The sequence below is a fragment of the Pseudorasbora parva genome, chromosome 3 (genome assembly GCF_024679245.1).
Source record: "Pseudorasbora parva isolate DD20220531a chromosome 3, ASM2467924v1, whole genome shotgun sequence".
NCBI lineage: Eukaryota > Metazoa > Chordata > Actinopteri > Cypriniformes > Gobionidae > Pseudorasbora > Pseudorasbora parva.
The window spans coordinates 50,029,265-50,051,667 of record NC_090174.1 but is presented as its reverse complement, the minus strand read 5'-3'; the positions used below and the strand labels follow the sequence as shown (position 1 = coordinate 50,051,667).

The following is a 22,403-nucleotide window of genomic DNA, read 5'->3' as shown; positions in this document are numbered from 1 at the left end:
GTAAGACTGATGACGTAATAAATGGTGTGAGGTTAGGTGCATCAGGTCTTGGTCCAGATCTTGTATTGACAATGTAAGAGTCAAGCATTCTGTAAAGTCTCATCCAGCACATCCCAAAGACTTTCAATGCATTTAAGGTCTGGACTCAATGACTCTTCATTCTCCCTCCCAACCATTCTTTCACAATTTGAGCTTGATGAATCTTGGCATTGTCATCCTGGAATATGGCCATGAAGCGTCTTCCTACATGGTTGTTTAAGAAATGAAACGCTACACACTCCATCAGTTAGGGTCAGAAGAACTGTTGCCAAACATATAACATGCTAGAAACATAATAATCACTGCAATAATGATCCAGTCACAGACTCTTAAAAATGTGCCTTTTCAAATTCAAACAGTGACTTTTTTTTGGCCATGCAGTGTATATTATTATATTTCAGAAAACATTGTTTTAGTCTGTCTCTCACCTTCTCTCCGGTTGCGTGATAGTGCACTTTAGGCATGGTGCCGAAGGAAGGTCTGTATTTGTACATGGCTGGGGTGGATGGATTTGTGGGTTTGCTGGACAGGGAACTCTCTAGAAAATGTGGCACAAATTAAACAAATGACTTAAAGGTACTGTAATATGATGCAACACCAGATGGCAGTAGAAGTGCAGCTTAGAAAAGAGGATTTAACAACCTGCTAAAAGTGCCCACTGAAGACGAGCAGAATTCAGGATTTGAATCATTAGGTGAATACACACATTTTTTTTTTTGATCACATGGTTTTTAAACACATAGTTTTTAATAATATTTTAAAAATCTCATAAGCCAAATATATGTTGATCACAGTAACATTTTAGTGCTGACTGCTTAAAAAAAAAAACAAGAAAACTGCAAACCATTTGACTGGGAGTGACTGTAGTGCTACTTGCCTTCGCTGGAGGTGAGCTGACTCTTGAGCTGGTTGTAGCGATCTGCTTTTGGTGGTAAAGGTGGCTGTTTATCTATACTTTTATCATCCAAACCATCCAGACTGGTCTTAGACTAAAGCACAAAAAACAGATTTATTTTCGGGAAGCGTGATTTAGGCACAGGCACCACATTCCTAAAACTGTTTCTTTAAAAATGAGGACACCATGCATTTCAGTAATTCCAGAAATCTAAATGATGAGCCTGTTTTGATGCCATTATGAACTGCTGGTGTTGCGGTACCTACTACAATAACAGAAATGATTAAACACCATTGAAATTCCAGGTTGTAGGCAGACAGAATTAAAAGCTTTTGTGGACTCACTTTGCTTCGTAGGACGTTACTATGGATACCATTATCACTGACTTTTACAGTGACGTGTCGGTTAGAGAGGTCAGGGCGGAGGAATGGTGGATTCAAAGCGACGGGAATTATCTTTCTGGGATCAGCGATATACCTGTAGGACAGATATATACATCAGATGACATGATGTATGTTGAAATTATGGATTTGCTTCCAAAACCTCACAGATTAGAGATTCTTTTGATAAAGCATGTAAACTCATCATGGGTCAGACCTAATCAGTGTATACCGCAATCAGACATCCACATGTAGCTTCACCAATAGTTGAAACATGTTTGAAACATGTTCATTCATGTTGTTTCACACCCACATGAAACACTTTCTTCTTTAGAAAATACATTTTAGAGAGTAAATTCTCAGGTTTTGATTCCGTTTAAAAGTTTAGGGTCAGTATTAAGCAGTTTTCAAAATTGATAATAACAAGAAATGTTTCTATTACAATGATTTCTGAAGGGTCATGTGACACTGAAGACTGGAGTAATGATGCTGAAAATTCATCTCAGGAATAAATTACATTTTAAAATAGATTTAAATAGACTTTCCATTGTAATACTATTTCACAATATTACTGTTTTACTGTATTTTTTTATCAAATAAATGCAGCCTTGGTGAGCATTAGATACTTCTTTCAAAAAACACTCATACTGACCCCAAACTTTTTTAACAGTAGTGTATAGCTTCCATTCTTAAAAGGATAGTTCACCCAAAAATAACAGTTTTTACAAGATGTTACAAATCTGTATAAGTTTCTTTTTTCTGTTGAACACAAAAGAAGATATTATGAAGAATGTTGGAAACCAGACAGTTGACAGTAGCCATTGATACATTATGAAGAAAAACACTATGGAGGTCAATGGTCAACTGTTAGGTTACCAATATCTTTGAAATATCTTCTTGTGTTCAATTTAAGAAAGAAATTCATACATGTTTGGAACAACATGAGAGTGAGTAAATGATGACAGAATCTTCATATTTGGGTTAACTATCCCTTTAAGGGTCTGATTCATTCACAAAATTGATCTGGTTCTCGAGATCTTCAGTCAAAACGAATGATTCGCTCATAAGTCAAAAGTTGTTAATTCTCTCATGACTGTGCCAAGGAGAGCTAGTAAAAGTCAAGATTTTCAGTTCATAGCAATTACAATTTTGGTCTGCTCCTCACAAAAAGCTATTATATGGCTTCAGAGGCCTTGGAACTTGCGCTATGCAAGTATAATAATGCAATAATGCATCTATAAGTAGATGTAGTGCAGCATATAGTATAGACCCCTTTTACGTGCTTTTGTGTCCTTTTTTAAACTGGAAAACATCAAACAGTTGAAGAACTTGAAGGTGAGTAAATGATGACTAAGATGATGAATACCTTTTTTTCATTTTTGGTTGAACTACTTCTATAATTTGTATTTCTGATTAGAGGAACTAAACATGTCCGGTGGAAAAAGTAGTACGTTTATAGCAATATCCTTTTGTTCTGCTTTGACCTCACAAAGGGTGTCCTCTATTGTTTCTGAAGATGCCTTCGCAAATATTAACAAGTCATTAACCTTGGCTCTGATCTGTGTTTAAACGGCAATCACTTTCTCTCTCCCCATTGTTCCATGACCTGCTTCAAGTTTTCAGTGCTATACGCTCTTCCTGCTCATAGTGTTATAATACCGGCAAGAAAAACAGGACATAATCTACCTTCCTATGGACCTCTATTCTTCTGAAACTCCCTCTAGTCTACTATGATTAACAACCTCTTTTTTTCCATTCCTGTCTTCTGGTTATATTTATTACACTAATTATTAATGGCATCACACACACTTTAAAGCATATTTCCTTCTGAGTGCCGCGTCTCAGACAGAAGACCTGCATGATGAGTGTATGTTGTAGCACAGGGTGAAATCAGTACGTACATTGACGATTTGAGGGAAATATAACATAAAACCCTGAAATGGCACTCTGTGGCACGGCAGGATTTTAAACAACTTCCTGAATCTCCGCGTACAGGCACACAATGCCGCCGCAGGTCTGTGTACTTACACAATACTCATTTTTCACAATTCAATCAACAACTGATCTGTTTATATTTATTACAGTAATTATGAATATCTTCACACATATTTCAAAGCATATTTACTTCTTGAGGAAGTGTCCCATCTCATAATCCAATCAACAACTGATGGATAAAATTAAATCACACTTTTTTTGTTTTGTTTGATAAGCTGTTCAACTTGGAAATACACTACTTATTCTTATGGTAGCGAGACCTTATTGTAAACTTATTAGTAACACTTTACAATAATGTTTCATTAGTTAACATTAGTTGACTACATTAGTTAACGTGAACTAATAATGAACTGCTCTTATAAAGCATTTATTTATATTTGTTATTGATAATTTCAACATTTACTAATACATTATTACAATTGTGTTAACATTAGTTAATGCACTGAAACTAACATGAACAAACCATGAACAGCTTGATTTATATTAACTAATATTAACAAAGATGACTAAAATACAGTAACAAATGTATTCAATTGGCGTGTCTATGGCACGCGGTTTTTCGCGTGCATATGAGACGCATTTTATGGCGTATTATACATACGAACCCCCCACCCCACCACCCTAAACCTACCCAAGCGCGTGTCATATATACGCCCCACCACCCTTAACCTACCCAAGCGCGTGTCATATATACGCCATAAAGTGCGTCTCATATGCACGTGAAAAACAGCGTATCATATGCACGCCAAAATGAGTTTTGGCGTATATATTCCACGACATTGCACACTCGTACTATTTATACGCATTTATGTGTGATCGGGTTGTTATAATACATTAACTTATGTTAACGTATTAGACTTAATTGTAAAATATTATCAATTTCTTTCTTAAAAATGAATTGATATACTCAAGGTTCTTTTCCGTTCTTCACTTAAAAGTAAAAAGTTGGGGTAACACTTAAGTTTAGGGTCTAATTCTCACTATGAACTAGTTGCTCAATAGCATACATATTGGCTGTTTATTATTACTTATAAAGCACATATCTCTCTCTTTACTTAACTCAACAACTACCTTACTATTAATAAGCAGTTATTAGGAGTTTATTGAGGCAAAAGTCATAATTAATAGTTAGGTGATACTAGTGAGAGTTTGACCCTAATCTTAAAGTGTGACCAAAGTCAGAAATACCTTTGCAGCGATATACTGTTAATGAACGTTCAGATGGATATGTAAATATGTGCTGAGTGCACACACACAAATGACAGCGGTGAGAAAGCAGTAGTTAAGATAGCATCTGATCATAGTGATGTGAATGCATTTCCACAAGCTCTGCAATTCACCGGCATTATGTGGACAGATGAGATCATTAAAATTACGATGTTATGATAGTTTAATGATAAAGTATATTTGAGGCAATATATTATATAGATCTGGTTATGTAAGACCAAGTATGAATCCCTTTTCTTTACACGGCACATTGTCATTACAGTACAGAAAAGATCGATATTATCCTGAACACTGTATATTCATTAATTTCAAACATCTCATCCTTTTGATTTTCTCAGCAAAAACATCTACAGGTTTTCATAGACTACCTAGGATGTCAGAGAAGGTCTCGTTTTTTAAGTTTCTTTACAAGCTGTTCACACATTTGCAATCAAAAAATGAAAAGATGTAGCCCCTTTAACAGTGTTAATTTTGAGTACACTGTGTACACAGTGAAACTGATACTTTTGTAGCATTTGCCAAAGTGCAACGTTCATTGAATCTTGCCGGTTTTGCAAAATGGAAAATAACAGAACCTAATGTAAATTCACTTAATGTGAAATGAAACACCCTTCTGTCTGCTCCAAATGGCAGTGGAAAAGTGTATCTTTCACACACTTCCGGTATGTGTGCACGTGCTTGCGACTCTCACGGATTACAAACAAATGTACAAACAAATGTGTGTGAGGAAGACAGTTTCTACTTTACCTAGGAGCAAGCGGACTGCACAAGACGTGTTTCACGTTGCCACAGCAACCCCGAGTGAATGGATTCACTCCCCCTCTGAACTTGCCTGTCACCTGAGAAGAGAGAGAGGGGGGGTTACTTTCAGCTTACCGAGGAAAGTGGAAAACAACTGTCCTTTGACCTAAAGGACAGTAATGTGCATTGAAAATAACAGGCTTGGTAACAGATGTCATGCACAAACAACATAAGGCAATCAAGTTGGAAAGACATCAAGGCGATTCTGAGTGGGTATGCAACGTGACTCTGCCTTCTACAAGGGCGAGCATGTTATTACACAGACCACATAAACATATTTAGTGGAGTGTATTTTGGTTCACCTGTTCGTTTGTGGTCCGTCCTCTGGCTACCAGAACCATGTGAAACCCAGTGAGGCCCATAACAGGGATGAAGAACAGGCCGGTCACGCACATAACCACAAGACTAGACAGCAGGAGAGTCAAGGAGCGCACAAAATCACAGGCAATAAGGACCTTTTAGATTTTTTTATATACATAGCTAAATGGAGCAGGATTTTGAACCAATGAGATCTCACCGGGGGCGTGGCCACCCTGTCAGGTGAACAGTGTTGTTATTGTTAGATAAAACTAAAACTATTCAAAATCTTTAATAAAATTAAAAAGTGACCTTTAATAACCGAAAATTAAATATGTTGCTGAAATAAAATAAGTTTCAGTTGAAGTACTGAAATTAGTAAAACTAAAAACTACTACTAACTAAAAATATTTATATTTTATATACCATATATAATATAAATATTCTATATATTTTTAAATAATATATGTATGTGTGTGTATATGTATATGTATATATATATATATATATATATATATATATTTGTTTTTAATAATATATGTATTTGTGTGTGTGTGTGTGTGTGTGTGTGTGTGTGTGTGTGTGTATGTATATATATATATATATATATATATATATATATATATATTTTTAATAATATTTGCGTGTGTGTGTATATGTATATGTATATATATATATTATACGCACACACACACACACACACACACACACACACACACACACACACACACACACACACACACACACACACACACACACACACACACACACACACACACACACACACACACACACACACACACACACACACACACACACAACATGTTTGTTTTAACTCCGATTTAGTCCAAGATTAACATGGCTTCCAGTTCGACCTCGTCCATGACTGCCATCGAGTGTTAAAACGTGAAAGGCGAAGCTTGAATTTATGGGAATTTATATTTACACTTTGGCTAATGTACTTTCAAGATGGAGGAGCAACATGGCGACCAGCATTCGAACCCCTCACCCGTATGTATTTTCAATGGCATATTATAAACTTAAGAAAATACTTTATTACTTGAAAGAAGTAAATATACATTAATGAGCACATATTTTTGAAAGACTAAGTGTTTTTAGCTAAGAATAAACTAAAAAAGTTTTAACCAATTTAATGCATTCTTAATACAAATCTTTGATTGGTAGGTAAATGTATTGATTCAACACAACATAATGAGCTTTCATCATAGCTGCTCTTCGTGAAAGGATACGTCACAGTTGTGTGGAGTGCACTCAGCTTCTCAAGGTGATGTAACACAAACAGCAGGCCAAAGGAAAATACGCCCACCATGTGAGCACTTAGAGACAGCAGGAACAAGAAGAAATAACGATAATTCCTCCGGCCGATGCAGTTGTTCACCCATGGGCAGTGGTGGTCAAACTCCTACAGTAAGAAAAAAGAAAGTATGTGAGCGCTAGCATGGTGATCATTTTATAATACGCAGGAATGCTGGTATGCGTGTTCCTATGCGTCTCACCTCCACACAGTTGTCACACACGCTGCAGTGTGAGCAGCGCGGAGGTCTGTAGAAGTGGCACGTGGCACACCACTTCATCCGCACCTGAATTCCCTTTATCTCCACGTTTTTATACAGCGGAGCTCGGAAATCATCTTCTTTGTCTTCGTCCTCATCCGCTGGGATCGAGAGAGAACATTCACATCAACGTTGTGTGTGCCTCGCAGTATTCTAGACATCCTAATCGTGGACATACTGTTGTATCTAATCTGATATTTGAAACTGAAAAGGAATCGGGAAACCTAAACTATGACTGGACACATACATACCTCTGGGAAAGACTCCAGGGTCCATGAAGGTGGCCATGCTGAAGTTGGCCAACACAAAGAGGAAGATGATGCCATTGTATAGAGGCACAACAGGGGAGATGGCCTTGGTTAACCACGGACACCTGAGAGGGTAAAAGAGAGAGAAGAATGCTAAAGATCAAAGTTGGAAGTCTTTGAATGATCATTTAATAGCCTGTGGTTTTGCATATTTTTGATTTGATGTGAATTCCTAGATGATTCATGCAAACCTCAGTAAACTTGTGAACAGTTGACAGAATATTATGATAAAGTAAATTTATACTTGTAAAATCATACAGTTATGTTGTCGCCTCTAGTGACAGACTAAATGCTAAGCTGATATTAGGACATATTTTGGCTGATAACTATAACTCATTAATTCCCCCTTGGGTCACGTGTTGTGGCACCCATCCACAAAATATGCATATCATATGATAGATCTCCTCATGCTGAACAACTTTGCCTCTAGAACCATTTCTGTCAATCAAATCGTTAATTAAATATTCACAAATATATTAAAAACCTACTTTTGCGAACTAGTCCCTGTTTTTTTTTGCCCAATCGGAATCAAACCAGGCTAGGACAATTCTCTAGACTCTCTAGATAAATATTCATTGAAAAAAAGTTGAACTTTTGCATTTGGATGGCTTTAACAGGGCCATTTATAAAAGAGGCGTGGCAAAATACACTCAAAAGCCTATAAATCCTAAGGGAAAACTCAAAACTTCACAGAAATTGTTGGGTACATGTGGCATAATATGCTGATGAAGCAGGCAATGTTTTAAAGAGATCGGACTATAGGTGGCGCTATAACTGTTAAAAAGCTTTAAAAACCATGCATTTCCTATGGTAAATTGCCTATTATGGCTGTAAATTGACTTTTTCATCTATTATTTTAGTGTTTAAAATCTTGCTAAATAAAACTTAATGTCTTTAATGCCTCTGTGCTTAAAAGCCCTTAAAAGCTTGAACCCCGCTAAATGCTGCTTGCAGCTTTAATTAATATTATTATTAGATTATCATTGTTATCATTAAAACAATAAAACATCCAGCAACAAATGAAATGACAGCAATAATTTAATACTCATAATAATGCTAACACTTTAGTTTAGGGTTAAATTCTCACATAATGGTAGTAAATAGTAATAATACTAAAAAATAATTAAATTACCATAATATCTTTTTATGATTATTTTGAAATATATTATTGTTATTGTTATTATTACTAGGTATCAATAAAATTGTTAAATATACATAAAATTACTATAATAATAATGATAATAATAATAAAAACAATATTTAAAGCTGCAGACCGTAACTTTTTGCACTCTAGTGGTTAATAAACAGAACTGCATGCGTCTCGCGGAAGAACACTGCAGCCGGAGCTACTTCTCTCTGTTTATGTCTATGGCGGATCACGCAGGGACTGTGCTCCTCCGCAGCGGTACCTACCAGTCTGGCCTGAAATAGTCCCAATATAAATACTTATTATAAGTGTACCATAATGATTCAGGGTAAGACAAAAACACGGTTTGGAAAATGGATTCATGTTGTACATTCTCATTATATATTTTTTGTAAATCTTGAACACAAAAAAAGTTACGGACAGCAGCATTAAATAGCATATAAATATTGAAAAATATTAAATAATTCCCAGAATTTATTCAATTATATCAAGCATAAACAAAGATATCGTTATCGTCCCTTTCTTGTGCTCAAAATTTACATAATGATAAATCCATTTTCCAAACCGTGTTTTTGTCTTATTCTGAATCACGGTACACACAAGTGTTTATATTCTGACTATTTCAGCCCAGTTCGGGTCGCACCACTGCGGAGTAGCACAGCTAAAAGTTACATTGTGTTGCTTTAAAGCCCATACTGATCAACTACTACTTATCTTATTACGTCTTATTATTATGGGTAAACTAAAAAGCAACTACTGGTCCCCAACACATGCTAAATAGGACATTTAGCAAGATGACATGTTGTCCACAACTAGCTGTCCTACCATAGCACCTTTCATAATACACCCTCTAAATGGGCTCTGCTCGGGGCTCGTTTAAGATGGGTTAACAGGCAGAGCATATATATTTGAGCACTTCTAAACTTGGACCTGAGTCTATTACATTTCATTTTCTGGCCAAGAACCGCCCATTCAGACAGGAAGACGCCATTGGATCGACAAGTGACCAACCACATTTATTTTAGACTGAGGTAGCCTACACAAATCGACAATATATTCATAGTATAACCTCAATGTGAATAAAATCATCCAAAGACAGATACAGTAGTCCCTGAGAATACATTTATTGCCTATGCTAAGGTTTTAGTATGTGTGAGTAATACAGCAGATGCATAATGCAACAGGCCACACAGATTTTACCAGATTTATTTGATAAAAACAGCATTGTTCAACACAATTATAATGAACACCATTTCCATTACACAATATAGTCCATTAGCCAAACTGCAGACCGTTTATAGTTGCCAGGCAACTGTTACTGTATATCGGATTTCCACAGCAGCTTCGAACACACCTCATCCACTCCGATTTTAAAGCTGGAATGACCTATGACTCTCTAAACCATCCTGCTACGTCTGTTCTTTCTCTGCAGGCAGTACATCACAGTGCTTTTCCCTCGGGTTAGAGAGAATGGTAGCTACTAAGTCGTACTCTGTCTGCACTGGAGGAATGCCAGGCTCTTCACCTATCTATCCATCACCTTTATCTCACTGATGAGATACGATGCACTTATTCCATTCAGTTTTCTATTCAATTCATTTTTTCTTCATTTCAATCCGAGACCTAACATAGCCGCCCTGCGAATGCAAAGCAGTAATGAAGTGTAAGGTAAGAATGATAAAGAGACCAGATTCACCACCCTCAGATACAACAGAGCAAAACAGATGGAATAAGAACTCCGTCACGCATAATCTAATCACAAACAGACGACCTCAGAATCAATCCATGCTGTGGGCAAAGAAATAAAAGCCAGTTTTATCGGCCGCACGAACAGCTCCTTGGGGGTAAACAAGAACGTCAGGGAAATTATGGAATAAATACACTGCCTGTGAAATGCAATAACCCATGATCCGAGCGTCTTTCTCCATGCAAGAAAGAAGGCAGGCTAAGTTCATTAAGTAGTTTGCAACAATGCCTAAAGTGGCCTTCAACTGAAAGATAAGGCAGATTTATTTTGTTAAAGGTTGTCACATCATTTTTTAGTTTACACATCAAAAACATGCTTGTGGGCCACACAAACACTGTAAACAGTTGCTGCCTTACATTTTTAAGTACAATCAACTTGGATGTTTAAAGACACGATGTGTGATTTAAACAATATGGAATAACTCTGTTGAGCTGTACAACAATGAATAGTTTTGTGTCAATAAATGCATTCAAACTGTTGCTCACCTGTCCAATAAAACACATGATATACTGTGTAGTGTCTTTGGTATTTACATGGTTTCTACAAAATAACATTTTTGTTGAAGTTTTTGTTGTAGATGGCTATTGCTGCGCGTTTAGCTAGAATGCCATTCAAAAACCAACCCATTGGGCCAATGAATCTGCATTAACGACAACAGTTGGGGCAACAGACTTAGTCCTAATGGGTTGTTATCATGGCTATCAAAATCCAGTGTTCTGTATTTTGCGTACGTGAGTTTTTGTTGTAGATGGCTATTGTAGATGCTGTAAAAAAAAAAAAAAAAAAAAATTGTGTACTGTGCTAATTAATTGAGATTTCTTACAGCTCTTACAGGTTGTTGGTCTTGTTTGTTTCGTTGCTTCTATTACTCTCCCCTTTTTTGTAAGTCGCTTTGGATAAAATTGTCTGCTAAATGATTAAATGTAAATGTAAATAAAACCAGAAATCAAGGGTAACGCAGGTACTGATAGGCGATCAATCAGTATCCTGGTTAAAATTGCTTATTTCTCTGGATTTAAACATTCTTGAAAACACTTAGAGATAATGTAAGAACACAAGTCAACCAATTATATAACATTGTGGTTTTTGTATATTTTATCTAAAAATTTTACACACAGTATGTGCCTTTTCAACTTCGATGTAAATTTTTTAAAATCTAAATTAAATCTTAAATCTTATCTTAAAAAAGGTGAAAAATTATTTTAATGTTAAAGCCATGTAAAACCATACATTGTCCTAACTTATTTATCATATTAATAATAATATTTTAATATTAAAGCCATGTAAAACCATACATTGTCCTAACTTATTTATCATATTAATAATAATATTTTAATATTAAAGCCATGTAAAAACATACATTGTCCTAACTTATTGATCATATTATAATAATTATAATAATAATATTAATAATAAATGTTACTTGAGCACCAAATCATCATCATCTTTAGAAGTAATAAATAACATTTTAAAAAATGATATTTTAAAAACCAGCTATTTAAATGTGAAAAATATGTTACAATATTACTAATAAGAGATCAGTAAAAACAATCTTATTGACCCCGACATTTTGAATGGTATTGAGGTAGTGTGCGTGTGTGTGTATTATATATATATATATATATATATATATATATATATATATATATATATATATATATATATATATATATGTGTGTGTGTGTGTGTGTGTGTATTACAGCTCCTTTGAATCACCACCACATCAAGAAATTCACTACTCTCAACAATAAATTGCAGGACAATTATTGTTTAACTTAAAATGGTCCCCTGTGAGCCATGTTTCCATATGTTAACCACAAAGTTAGTTATCTAGCTAAAGCAACTTAACACCCAATCACCATTCACATATCTAGTTGCTACATATTTCATTTCAAAAGTATGGCCACCGTGAATGCCACCGTTAGCATGTATAGCTTGAATGCACTGTAATTCGCATTGCATTTTCAGTCAGCCAAATCCATACAGTAAATGTGAACTCTTCTCTGGAAGGCTTTCAGGTTTGGCAAAGCCTTTCTTATTGATCTCGCTTTGTGGAAAAGGATTATTGTCATATGAAGACCTCCACAATTGTTGCACACAATGTTGGAAACACAACACTAAATGATCATATATTGCCAAAACTCTCTCTGGACAAATTCATCAATTCCTCTGATGAAGAACTAAAATTGGTTAATAATCTAGGGTTAATTTCTTTAGCCAGGGCTACAATAGAAACTGCCATTCCCCATTTCATTGCCCGCCCCTACCAAGGAGTAAACAGCAAACTTTTGTGTCATTAGCCCCGATCCTAAACCTAGGTTTACCTGCAAGCCTCTTGTATAAAAGGATCCTCCAATTATAGCGTCAATTACACTGGCATTTTAACAACCCAAGGGCTGAGCTGGAAGGGTGTATATTAGGTTTAATTTAGGACATTCCCTGCAGTGTGTCGAAAGCCTTGCTGCTACAAACATTAGCATATCTGTGCCACAGGCAGTCGTTTATAAAGAGCCATCTATCCGCGAGGATTATAATTTGCAGACAAGATCAATATAGATAAAAGTAACAACCCTGCCAACAACAGCTTTAGGGAGCACAAATCTTTTAAACGGGTAGGTAATTCATACCAAAAATAAATAAATAAAAAACATGAAATAAGCTAGAAGCTAAAAAAGAGAGAGAAAGCACAGCCCAAACAAATCTGGTCATTTACTAGATGGAGAAATAATTAATAAATAAAAAAACGTATACATATAAATAAAACACATTAAGCAGAGAAGCTATTCATTATTAATGCTTGTTAAGACAGTTATCACGATTTATATATGGTTATACATCTAAACCACCACCAGTAATAAATATCTATAAATATCTGTTTAGATCTGACAGCGAATCATCAAACAGTTTTTCCTTTTACCTGTATATGCGTGTGACATCGTTGACATGCACCTTTATGATGCACTGAGATGACAGATGTATTTCAGTGATGTAGATCCCATCTGACTACATGAATAACATATCTAAGTGCCAGAATAGAGGCAAAGGCTTTTGAAGTTCCTATCATATCTATGTTTTCTGCATTATTTGTCCTTGCATTACTGCACGGATGCTATATTAGGCCTGCAGAGGTAAGAATTCACAACTGAATTCACACCTCTATTCTCCATTTCACCCCCCCCCCCCCCCCTTTCACGTCAATCCCTGAGTCATTCCAAAGCACCATGGGCCAATTAGTGAACCCTAGGAGCCCTGTATCTACAGTAAACATTGTTTCATTAATCAACGTGTGAAATCTACATGGTTTATAATGGAGCCTAGAAAAAGAGGAAGATGGTGATGGGCTTGAATGCAGGAGATCATAAATCAGTGAGACAGGTGCTTGCTGAGGCGATGTTGAGGAGCTAACGTTGTGTGGTGAATAGATCCACCCTGGAGCTTGTGACAACAGAGAAATGAAACACGTTATTCATTAAAAGGCCTTCCTGTAGAGTCGCCCTAAAAGAAAAAAATGTTTGCCCTACATTTTCTGCATTAGAATAGAATATAAAAGTAAGTGGCCGCTCCAGATAGTAAGGTAGTGTGTGTTTGTGTGTAAGAGTACACACATAAGGCACAAAATGAACTGGGTGACTTTTTGTAGGATTTGCAAATTAGTCAATTGTTTAAAGTCACCATGAAACCAAAATGGAATTTTTTTAAATGGAATATTTCAGTATTAAGTATAAATGATTTATCTATGGACATCATTTATTTCAATATCATGTCCCTCTTGCAACAACATCTGTTCTCTGATGACATTTTTGGTGTGACAACCTGTAAATCGCGAGATCATACTAATTGTAAATGACAATCCGATCAACTCCAGCCCTACATTTTTTCTTGTTTGAGAAGCAGTTTCACTCATATATGTTACAATAGGGAAGAAAAGACTATCGCAGCTTCTGTGCCAACTTTACAATGATTTTCAATTCCGCATTTATTTCTTATGCAAAACTTGACTGCAGTACTAATTGTCTCTCCAGTTATATTTAGGTCTCCAACATATATTTAAAAAATGGCTCCAAAATCAAATTGGTTCAAAATGCATTAAAGAACCGCAACTGAATCAAATCAGTGTCAGAACAAATATTGACACCAATCATCAGAAAATCATGATCAACAGATTATCAGAGAATGCTGTTGACCTCAATTCATCTGTCATCGTCAGGTGCACAGACTGTAAAAAAAAAAGATGGACGACGCACATTCACCCTTTTCCATTGTAGAAAAGTGAATGACTCGTGACCTGAGCCTGCGCAGTACTGAACACGGGACCCGAGTCTGTGCAGTAGTGAGCATGAAGTGGAGCTGCGGTATCAAGACCCTGCCCACACTTATGAAGAATCATGACCAAAACTATCTTTGAAAAAAAAAATTGGATTGTAATTTGATTGTTTAATTTGTCTGACACCCCATTAGGTTACATGGTGATGGTGGGGTTTATGACCTATACTGGGTCCAGCCATCTGGGGAAGAGCGAAACGGTTTAGCTTCACTTTTCAGGACTTGTGCAGCACACTTGGTCAGATGTAGCAACAAGTTAACTTTGGGCCCTGCACACACGCAGACTTTCCCCCCAATTCTAATCTCAGTTGGGCTGTGCTTGCGATGCGGCACTAACCAGTTTTCACTAATCCTTCCTGGGATGCCAAAGCCTTGTTCCCCCTTATCAGCTTCAGCAGTGTTTGCCAACTCATTCCCATAGGATCTCACAATATTGCCCCAGACCTCAAGCAGAACATACAGACACACACAGACCAATAAACCAATTAACCTATCATGGAGCTTATAATTAGCTTAATCAGGTATTTGCTTTATCCCAATGCTGGCTGACTTACTGTAGCTATGAAAAATCCTCAACAGATTAAATTGGGTCTCTAAAATCAAGCATAAAAGACGTCGAAACATTAAAGGAAATGGTCAGATTTGTGGTGAAGTTGACTGTGCACATGCTCAGGAAATGTATGAGCTGTTGGCTCACAGGGACGCCAAAATGAGTCACGCTTGGGGTCAGTAAGAGTTTTGAATGTTTTTGAAAGAAGTCTCTTAAAATTACCAAAGCATGTATTTGATCAAAAACATAACTGTTAAAATAACTGTTGTCTATTTTAATATATTTAAAAATGTAATGTTATTATGGTGATGGCAAAGCTACATTTTCAGCCGCCATTATTCCAGTGTCACATGATTTTCAGAAATCATTCTAATATGCTGATTTGGTCCTCAAGAAATTCTAATTATAAATGTTGAAAACAGTTCTGCTGATTAATATTTTGTTCAAAACTGATGTAAACCTTTTCAGGATTCTTTAAGATTAGAAACTTTTTGAGAAAGAGAATTTTGATATATAGTAAACTCACAATAAATAAATAAATATATATATATATATATATATATATATATATATATATATATATATATATATATATATATATATATATATATATATATATATATATATATATATCAGAATTGTGAGATTAAACTTACAATTACGAGAAATAAAATTAGAATTGTAAAATATAGCCTAGTAAACTCACAATTGCGAGATTTTTTTTTCCAGAATTGCGATATATAAAGCCAGCCTGATCTGCCGGCGATTTGATTCCGCCCGGTAATTCAGTCTGGAAACCCGTACATTAATTTCTGCTGCTTCTGTTACACTTTTGGGCGTGCTATTGGTGGGTTTAAAACAATGACAAATAGAGAAGCGATGGGTCATTGCCTGTTGATCACGCCTCTTGTGGTCTGATTGGTTGGAGGACTATCCAATTGCGTACAGAGTTATTGGAATAATGCCAGTTGATCACGCCTCTTGTGCAGTAGAAAATACAGAGCAGACTCCCCAGAACAATGTTCAATCTTAAATTGAGCTTGGCCTGGCGATAGCTAGACAACTAAAATTACAAGAAATACAGTCAGAATTGTGAGATATGAACTCATAACAGAGGAAATTATTTTTGATCCTAAGGGAATTAGGGATCATATGCCTGTATCGGTTTATAATAATGAAATCAATCAAGTGCAATCTTACAAGTACTTAGGTGTGTACATGGACAAATCTCTTATGTGGGACACGCATGTTGACTGGGTGTGTAAAAGACTTCACCAAAGATTGTATTTTCTATGAAGACTGCGGTTTTATTGTGTCGATAAGAAAATTATGTTCCTCTTTTACCAGTCTGTACTAGAAAGTGTCATCCGATATGGCTTGTCTTCTTGGTTTGGTAATCTCTCTGTTAAATAAAAAAAAATGATGTACGTAGTTTGAACTGCGATTAAAATGATTGGACTGAAAAACTATCCCAGCATTCAGTCCCTGTACCAGCAATGCACTCTGAATGAGGCAACAAGTATTTTAAATGACCCATTGCATACTTTACCCCTATTATGATCTCTTACCCTCTGGAAGAAGGTATAGAGTTCTCCGTTAACGGAACAGGTTTAAAAATGATTTAGTGTCGGTATCAATCAGTCGATATCAATTGGTTCAATGTTGAATATGGATCAGTGGCGCTCTAACTATTATATGTATTATAATGTATCAGGTCTGTTCAAATGCTGGCTATTTGAAGTCCTCTTCAAATTTCCCTTTAAGGGACAATAAAGTATATTTAATTTCACAATTACGAGAAATAAAGTCAGAATAGTAAGATATAGTAAACTCACAATAGAAAAAGTCAGAATTGCGATATATAACAATTACAAGAAATAAAGTCAGAATTGAGGAAAAATAATTCAGAATTGTAAGATATAGTAAACTCACAATTGCGAGAAAACATCAGAATTGCGAGATATAAACTAAAAATAGACCCTTTTCTCAGATAGTTGGGTTAGCTTTTATAGGAGTGAATGAGAGTATATATTAAAAAATGTTTTGTGTGTGTCCTCGTTTGCTCAAATAGCAAGAGAAACTCTCAAAAAGACGGAATTTTTTTTGTCAGATTGATAAAGGCAGATTGATAAAATATGTTAATTTTTACCATCACTCCCATAGACTTTGTATTATAAACACCCTCACAGCAGTGGTAACGTGTTTTTTGTAATTTGGTGCAAAAGTAATATAATACAAAGTACATAAACTTTAGGCGCCTTAGTGACAATTGGGCATAATTTGAAATGCCACGGCCTACCTGAGCATTGTTTCTGAGAATGTCCATCCCTTTATGACCACCATGTACCCATCATCTGATGGCTACATCCAGCAGGATAATGCAGCATGTCACAAATCTCAAATCATTTCAAATCGGTTTCTTGAACATGACAATGAGTTCACTGTACTAAAATGGCCCCTACAGTCTCCAGATCTCAACCCAATAGAGAATCTTTGGGATGTGGTGGAACGGGAGCTTCGTGCCCTGGATGTGCCCTGCATCCCACAAATCTCCATCAACTGCAAGATGCTATCCTATCAATATGGGCCAACATTTCTAAAGAATGCTTTCAGCACCTTGTTGAATCAATGCCATGTAGAATTAAGGCAGTTCTGAAGGCGAAAGGGGGTCAAACACAGTATTAGTATGGTGTTCCTAATAATCCTTTAGGTGAGTGTATAAACAAGCTTTCATACGAATCCTCACCTCATGCCTTGATTTCGAAACTTCTAAACAACTTTTTAACAGTGATTCTTCTCTGAGAACAGAGGCGGCAGTGGCTCAGTGGTTCATGTAGGTTGTCTACAAACCAGAAGGTTGGTGGTTCGATCCCCGGTTCCACTTGACCAAGTGTCGAAGTGTCCATGAGCAAGACACCTAACCCCAGCTGCTCCCGACGAGCTGGATGGCGCCTTACATGGCTGACATCGCCGTCGGTGTATGAATGGGTGAATGTGAGGCAAAAATGTAAAGCACTTTGGATAAAAGCGCTATATAAATGCAGTCCATTTACCATTTACCAGAACAAAGTCACAAACAAGATGCAGTAAGAAACACATACACAGATCAATTCCATATTAACCCACCGGCATTACTCTCCCCACCACACACTACGAGATTAAAGCATAAGTCAAAACACAGCCAGAAGGAGTAACACTCCCACAGACACTGAATACACAGCTAACAAGTCAAAACCTACAGGAGAATTATTACCAGCATAATCTCACCAGTTTAAAAACAATGAGCACACTACAACATGGTACACAATGGGCATTATGGGATATGATCCACATCAAAAGAGATTATCCTCACAGCTAGCCCTTTAAACAATTTAATAATGAGAGGGAAAAGCACCATAAATAAGGTCACAAAGCCCCGCCGGTCTATTAATCATGCTCTGAAAGGACAATAGAAAAGATGACATCTGCTCTTTCCTCATATAGATCTGTTTAAAACAGTAGAATACCCCCAACAACAGCAGCTTAAACGGATCTGAGCTAAACAGAGGGCTGAACTTGAACACTAAGCAATCTAGAGCTGGATAAATGTGACCGGGTCAGATTTAGATCTAAGAGAATCTGTCCCCTAACATCTTCAACACTGTCCACAGAAGCCTCTATAAATATCTCAACACTGTCACATCCTTTAGACTCAAAGCAAGTTTATACATACATTCACAGGTGTGCCCCTCGAACACACACACACAGAGCTACATTTAAGTTCTGTCCTGACAGTGCATTTCTGAGTGGCAGTTGTTGGCCAGCTCCACATCACATTCTTTACCAAGCGTATTTTAAGGCCAGACTGCAGCTGCTGTGGTTAACATGCGTGGCAAATATCGGACAGCCAAAACCAGGCCGAACATCAAGAGCAGGGCAGATTCATGCAGAGAACGGACACTAGAGATTGTCTCGAATTCATTTATGAGGTGGTGTTTGATCACACTCATCCGTCTGAGTCTTACAAATTTAGTTTTGGTTTAAGTGTTCCCTTTAAAAACAAATGAAAATAGCCTTTCCCATTAATAAATATACTGGATCTTAATGCGCACAATTCAAAGGGTAACACTTTATTTTAGGGTTCAATTCTCACTCTGAACTAGTTACTCACTCTGAACTATTACGAAGATATTGGCTTTTTATTAGTACTTATAAAGCATTATGCCTTTTTCTGCAAGACCTTATTCTACATCCCTTAATCCTACCAAAAACCTAAACTTAAACATTACACAAACTACCTAACTAACTATTACTAAGCAGTAAATTGGGAGTTTATTAAGGAAAAGTTAAAGCTGCAGACCGTAACTTTTGGTGCTCTGATGGTTAATAAACAGAACTGCATGCATCTTGCGGAAGAACATTGCAGCCGGAGCTACTTCTCTCTGTTTATGTCTATGGCGGATCACGCAGGGACTGTGCTCTTCCGCATCGGTACCTTCCAGATCTGTGTGAAATAGTCCCAATATAAACACTTATTATAAGTGTACCATAATGATTTAGGCTAAGACAACAACATGGTTTGGAAAATGGATTCTTGCAGTACATTCTCATTATATAATTTTTCTAAATCTCAAAAAAAAGAAAAACAAGTAACAGACAGCAGGTTTAATAGTTAAAGGTGGGGTAAGTGCTATCTGGTAACCGTTGTTGGTATTTCAAATCACCAACAAAAAAAAAACAAGCCCCTACCCCCAAAAGGGTCTCGCCCAAAAATCACAAACTGTTCTCATGAACAACTCTATAGCACGAGCCGACAGTCCAGCTAACGACATATTACAATTATGACCGGATAAAGGTTATATAGATCATGAAAAGAGGAAACAAACATACATTAGGAGTATAGTATCTTACTTGTCGGAGATATTGTGTGAGCTGATGCTTGAAACAGACAGTGAGGAGATTTAGACGCTCCATCCAGTGTGGAAATGAACGGGTCTTTATCATCGCTGAAGTGAGCCACAATACGATCGCAAATGGACAAACAAGCGAACATGACACACGAGCATAGTCAAGCAGCATATATTAGGCTAGTTCTCTGCTAATGTCCGTCATGTGTGACTCGTGTGTTTTGAATAAAGACGTGCACAGAGCGAGAGCGAGCATTCTTCTCACCATCATTAGTAGACACGCCCCTTACCTGCTGATTGGCTACAAGTTTGTTATTCCACTGGTCCGAGTCCTTTTTCTAAAACGGTTTTGAAATAACACTTACCCTACCTTTAATCTCCCGGTTTCACAGACAAGGCTTAAACTAGTCCTAGAATAAAAAATGCATGTTTGAGCAGTTGTAACTGAAAGAAATGTGCACTGAAAATCCTAATGTAGAGCAAACTAATTAGAACAAAGTAGAACACAAACAAATTAGTTCAATCAAATTAACTTTTATGAGTATTTAGAACTTTTGAATTCACAAACCTGGCACATTTTAAGTGATCTGAATTTGTTTTATTGTTTTGAGTTTTATGAACTTGTTTCTTTTAATTTAGACAAACTTAAACTGGGCTGGGATTTATATTTCCCAGCATTCTTTGGCATGACATAGAAAAAAGAGTAAATGCTAAAGTTCAGTGTTATATAATATATTTTTTACAAGATTAATTTTAAGGGGAGATTTAGTAGTTTTTAGAATTGCTTTATGTTATGTTAGTTAAGAAGAGTTTTGGTTATGCTGGGGTTTTCGTGTGTGTGTGTGTGTGTGTGTGTGTGTGTGTGTGTGTGTGTGTGTGTGTGTGTGTGTGTGTGTGTGTGTGTGTGTGTGTGTGTGTGTGTGTGTGTGTGTGTGTGTGTTTGTCCTTGATTATATTACATTGTGGGAACCAGCCAGCGGTCCCCACTTTTCAAAAGGCATATAAATTATACAGGATTAGTTTTTTTTTGAGAAAGTAAAAATGCAGAATGTTTCCTGTGATGGGTAGGTTTAGGGGCAGGGGCAGTGTAGGGGGATAGAAAATACGGTTTGTACAGTATAAAAAACATTACGTCTATGGAGAGTCCCCACAAAAATAGTGAACCAGACATATAAAATATATTGATCAGACAGATTTTTAATAGTTAACAACCTAAAATAACAACTGTTTCCATCATGAAGTGCTTTACAGCAAATCGTTGGACAGAACGATTCAGTCACCCAAACAAAACACTCACACTCAACTGCCAAAAAAGGTCTCTGAACAAATCAAAACAAACAAATCTCTTTTGGTGTACTGATTTAAAAGATTTGAGACACTGGGGTGAATATAAGTCATTTAGCAGTATATGATGCAGCAGTGATAAGAATAAAACCCCATCCATTCTTCTGACACCTAGGCATTTAGGTAGGCTTGGAGAATGACCCAGATGGAGTGGCTGCCAAGTACCGGGACTTAATATCTTCTTTCTCCTTGACCTTAGAGACACTATTTATTTTGTGTGTCCTCTGCACAAACTACACACATTTACACACAAACACAAAAGTGTAGACGCACACATATCTTCAAGCATATCATTGAACGAATCCAAGTAGCTGGAAAAAAGACCTCAACCATTTTCTAGCCGCTTCCTGAACGGAAGTCCAGAGAGAATGAGTCTAACTGAGAGAAGGGAAAAAATCTGCATGGTCAACCAATGTTTACTCAACTGCTGCTTAGTGTCAGACTCAATTCAGCTGACTGTTTGTTAAGAGAAGATAAGGTCCATGAGACAAATGCTAGCATTTCTATAAACCCGTTCAAAAAAAAATGAATGAGGTCAAAAGTCACTGATAAGAGGTACACTGCAGTTCAAATGTGATTTTCATTACATTTTTAATAATCAAATCCTATTTCCCACTATTTCTATCAAAAAGGGTTAAATAATCAGTATTTTAGATGCAGCGATACTAGCCGATTATTCAGAATGTTGGCCGATGCAGATATCAATAGTTTGATTTTTCTTATAGACCCTCTTGAACCCTCTCATTTGGTGCAAAATAATACTGCTTGGTTGCAGTTAACAACAAAGGTATTATATTAAACTGCTATTCATTTTCAAATCTAATAGGCTAATTACACCCAAATAAAAAAAGAACTGATGTTTTTATACAACTCAATTGCACCATGTATTT

At 36.5% G+C, this 22,403-nt stretch overlaps 1 protein-coding gene across 1 annotated transcript in view; it reads right to left on the bottom strand.

Annotated features, from left to right (window-relative positions):
- zdhhc8b (zinc finger DHHC-type palmitoyltransferase 8b) overlaps positions 1-22,403 on the bottom strand; it is an 88,079-nt gene that overhangs the window by 5,255 nt on the left and 60,421 nt on the right. The window contains exons 2-9 of the mRNA XM_067439370.1: positions 7,460-7,581; positions 7,152-7,309; positions 6,885-7,057; positions 5,640-5,742; positions 5,284-5,375; positions 1,279-1,411; positions 917-1,028; positions 468-577 (exon numbers count right to left, since the gene is read on the bottom strand). Of these exons, the coding sequence (XP_067295471.1) occupies positions 468-577; positions 917-1,028; positions 1,279-1,411; positions 5,284-5,375; positions 5,640-5,742; positions 6,885-7,057; positions 7,152-7,309; positions 7,460-7,581 (1,003 nt within the window). The remainder of the gene's footprint in view (positions 1-467; positions 578-916; positions 1,029-1,278; positions 1,412-5,283; positions 5,376-5,639; positions 5,743-6,884; positions 7,058-7,151; positions 7,310-7,459; positions 7,582-22,403) is intronic.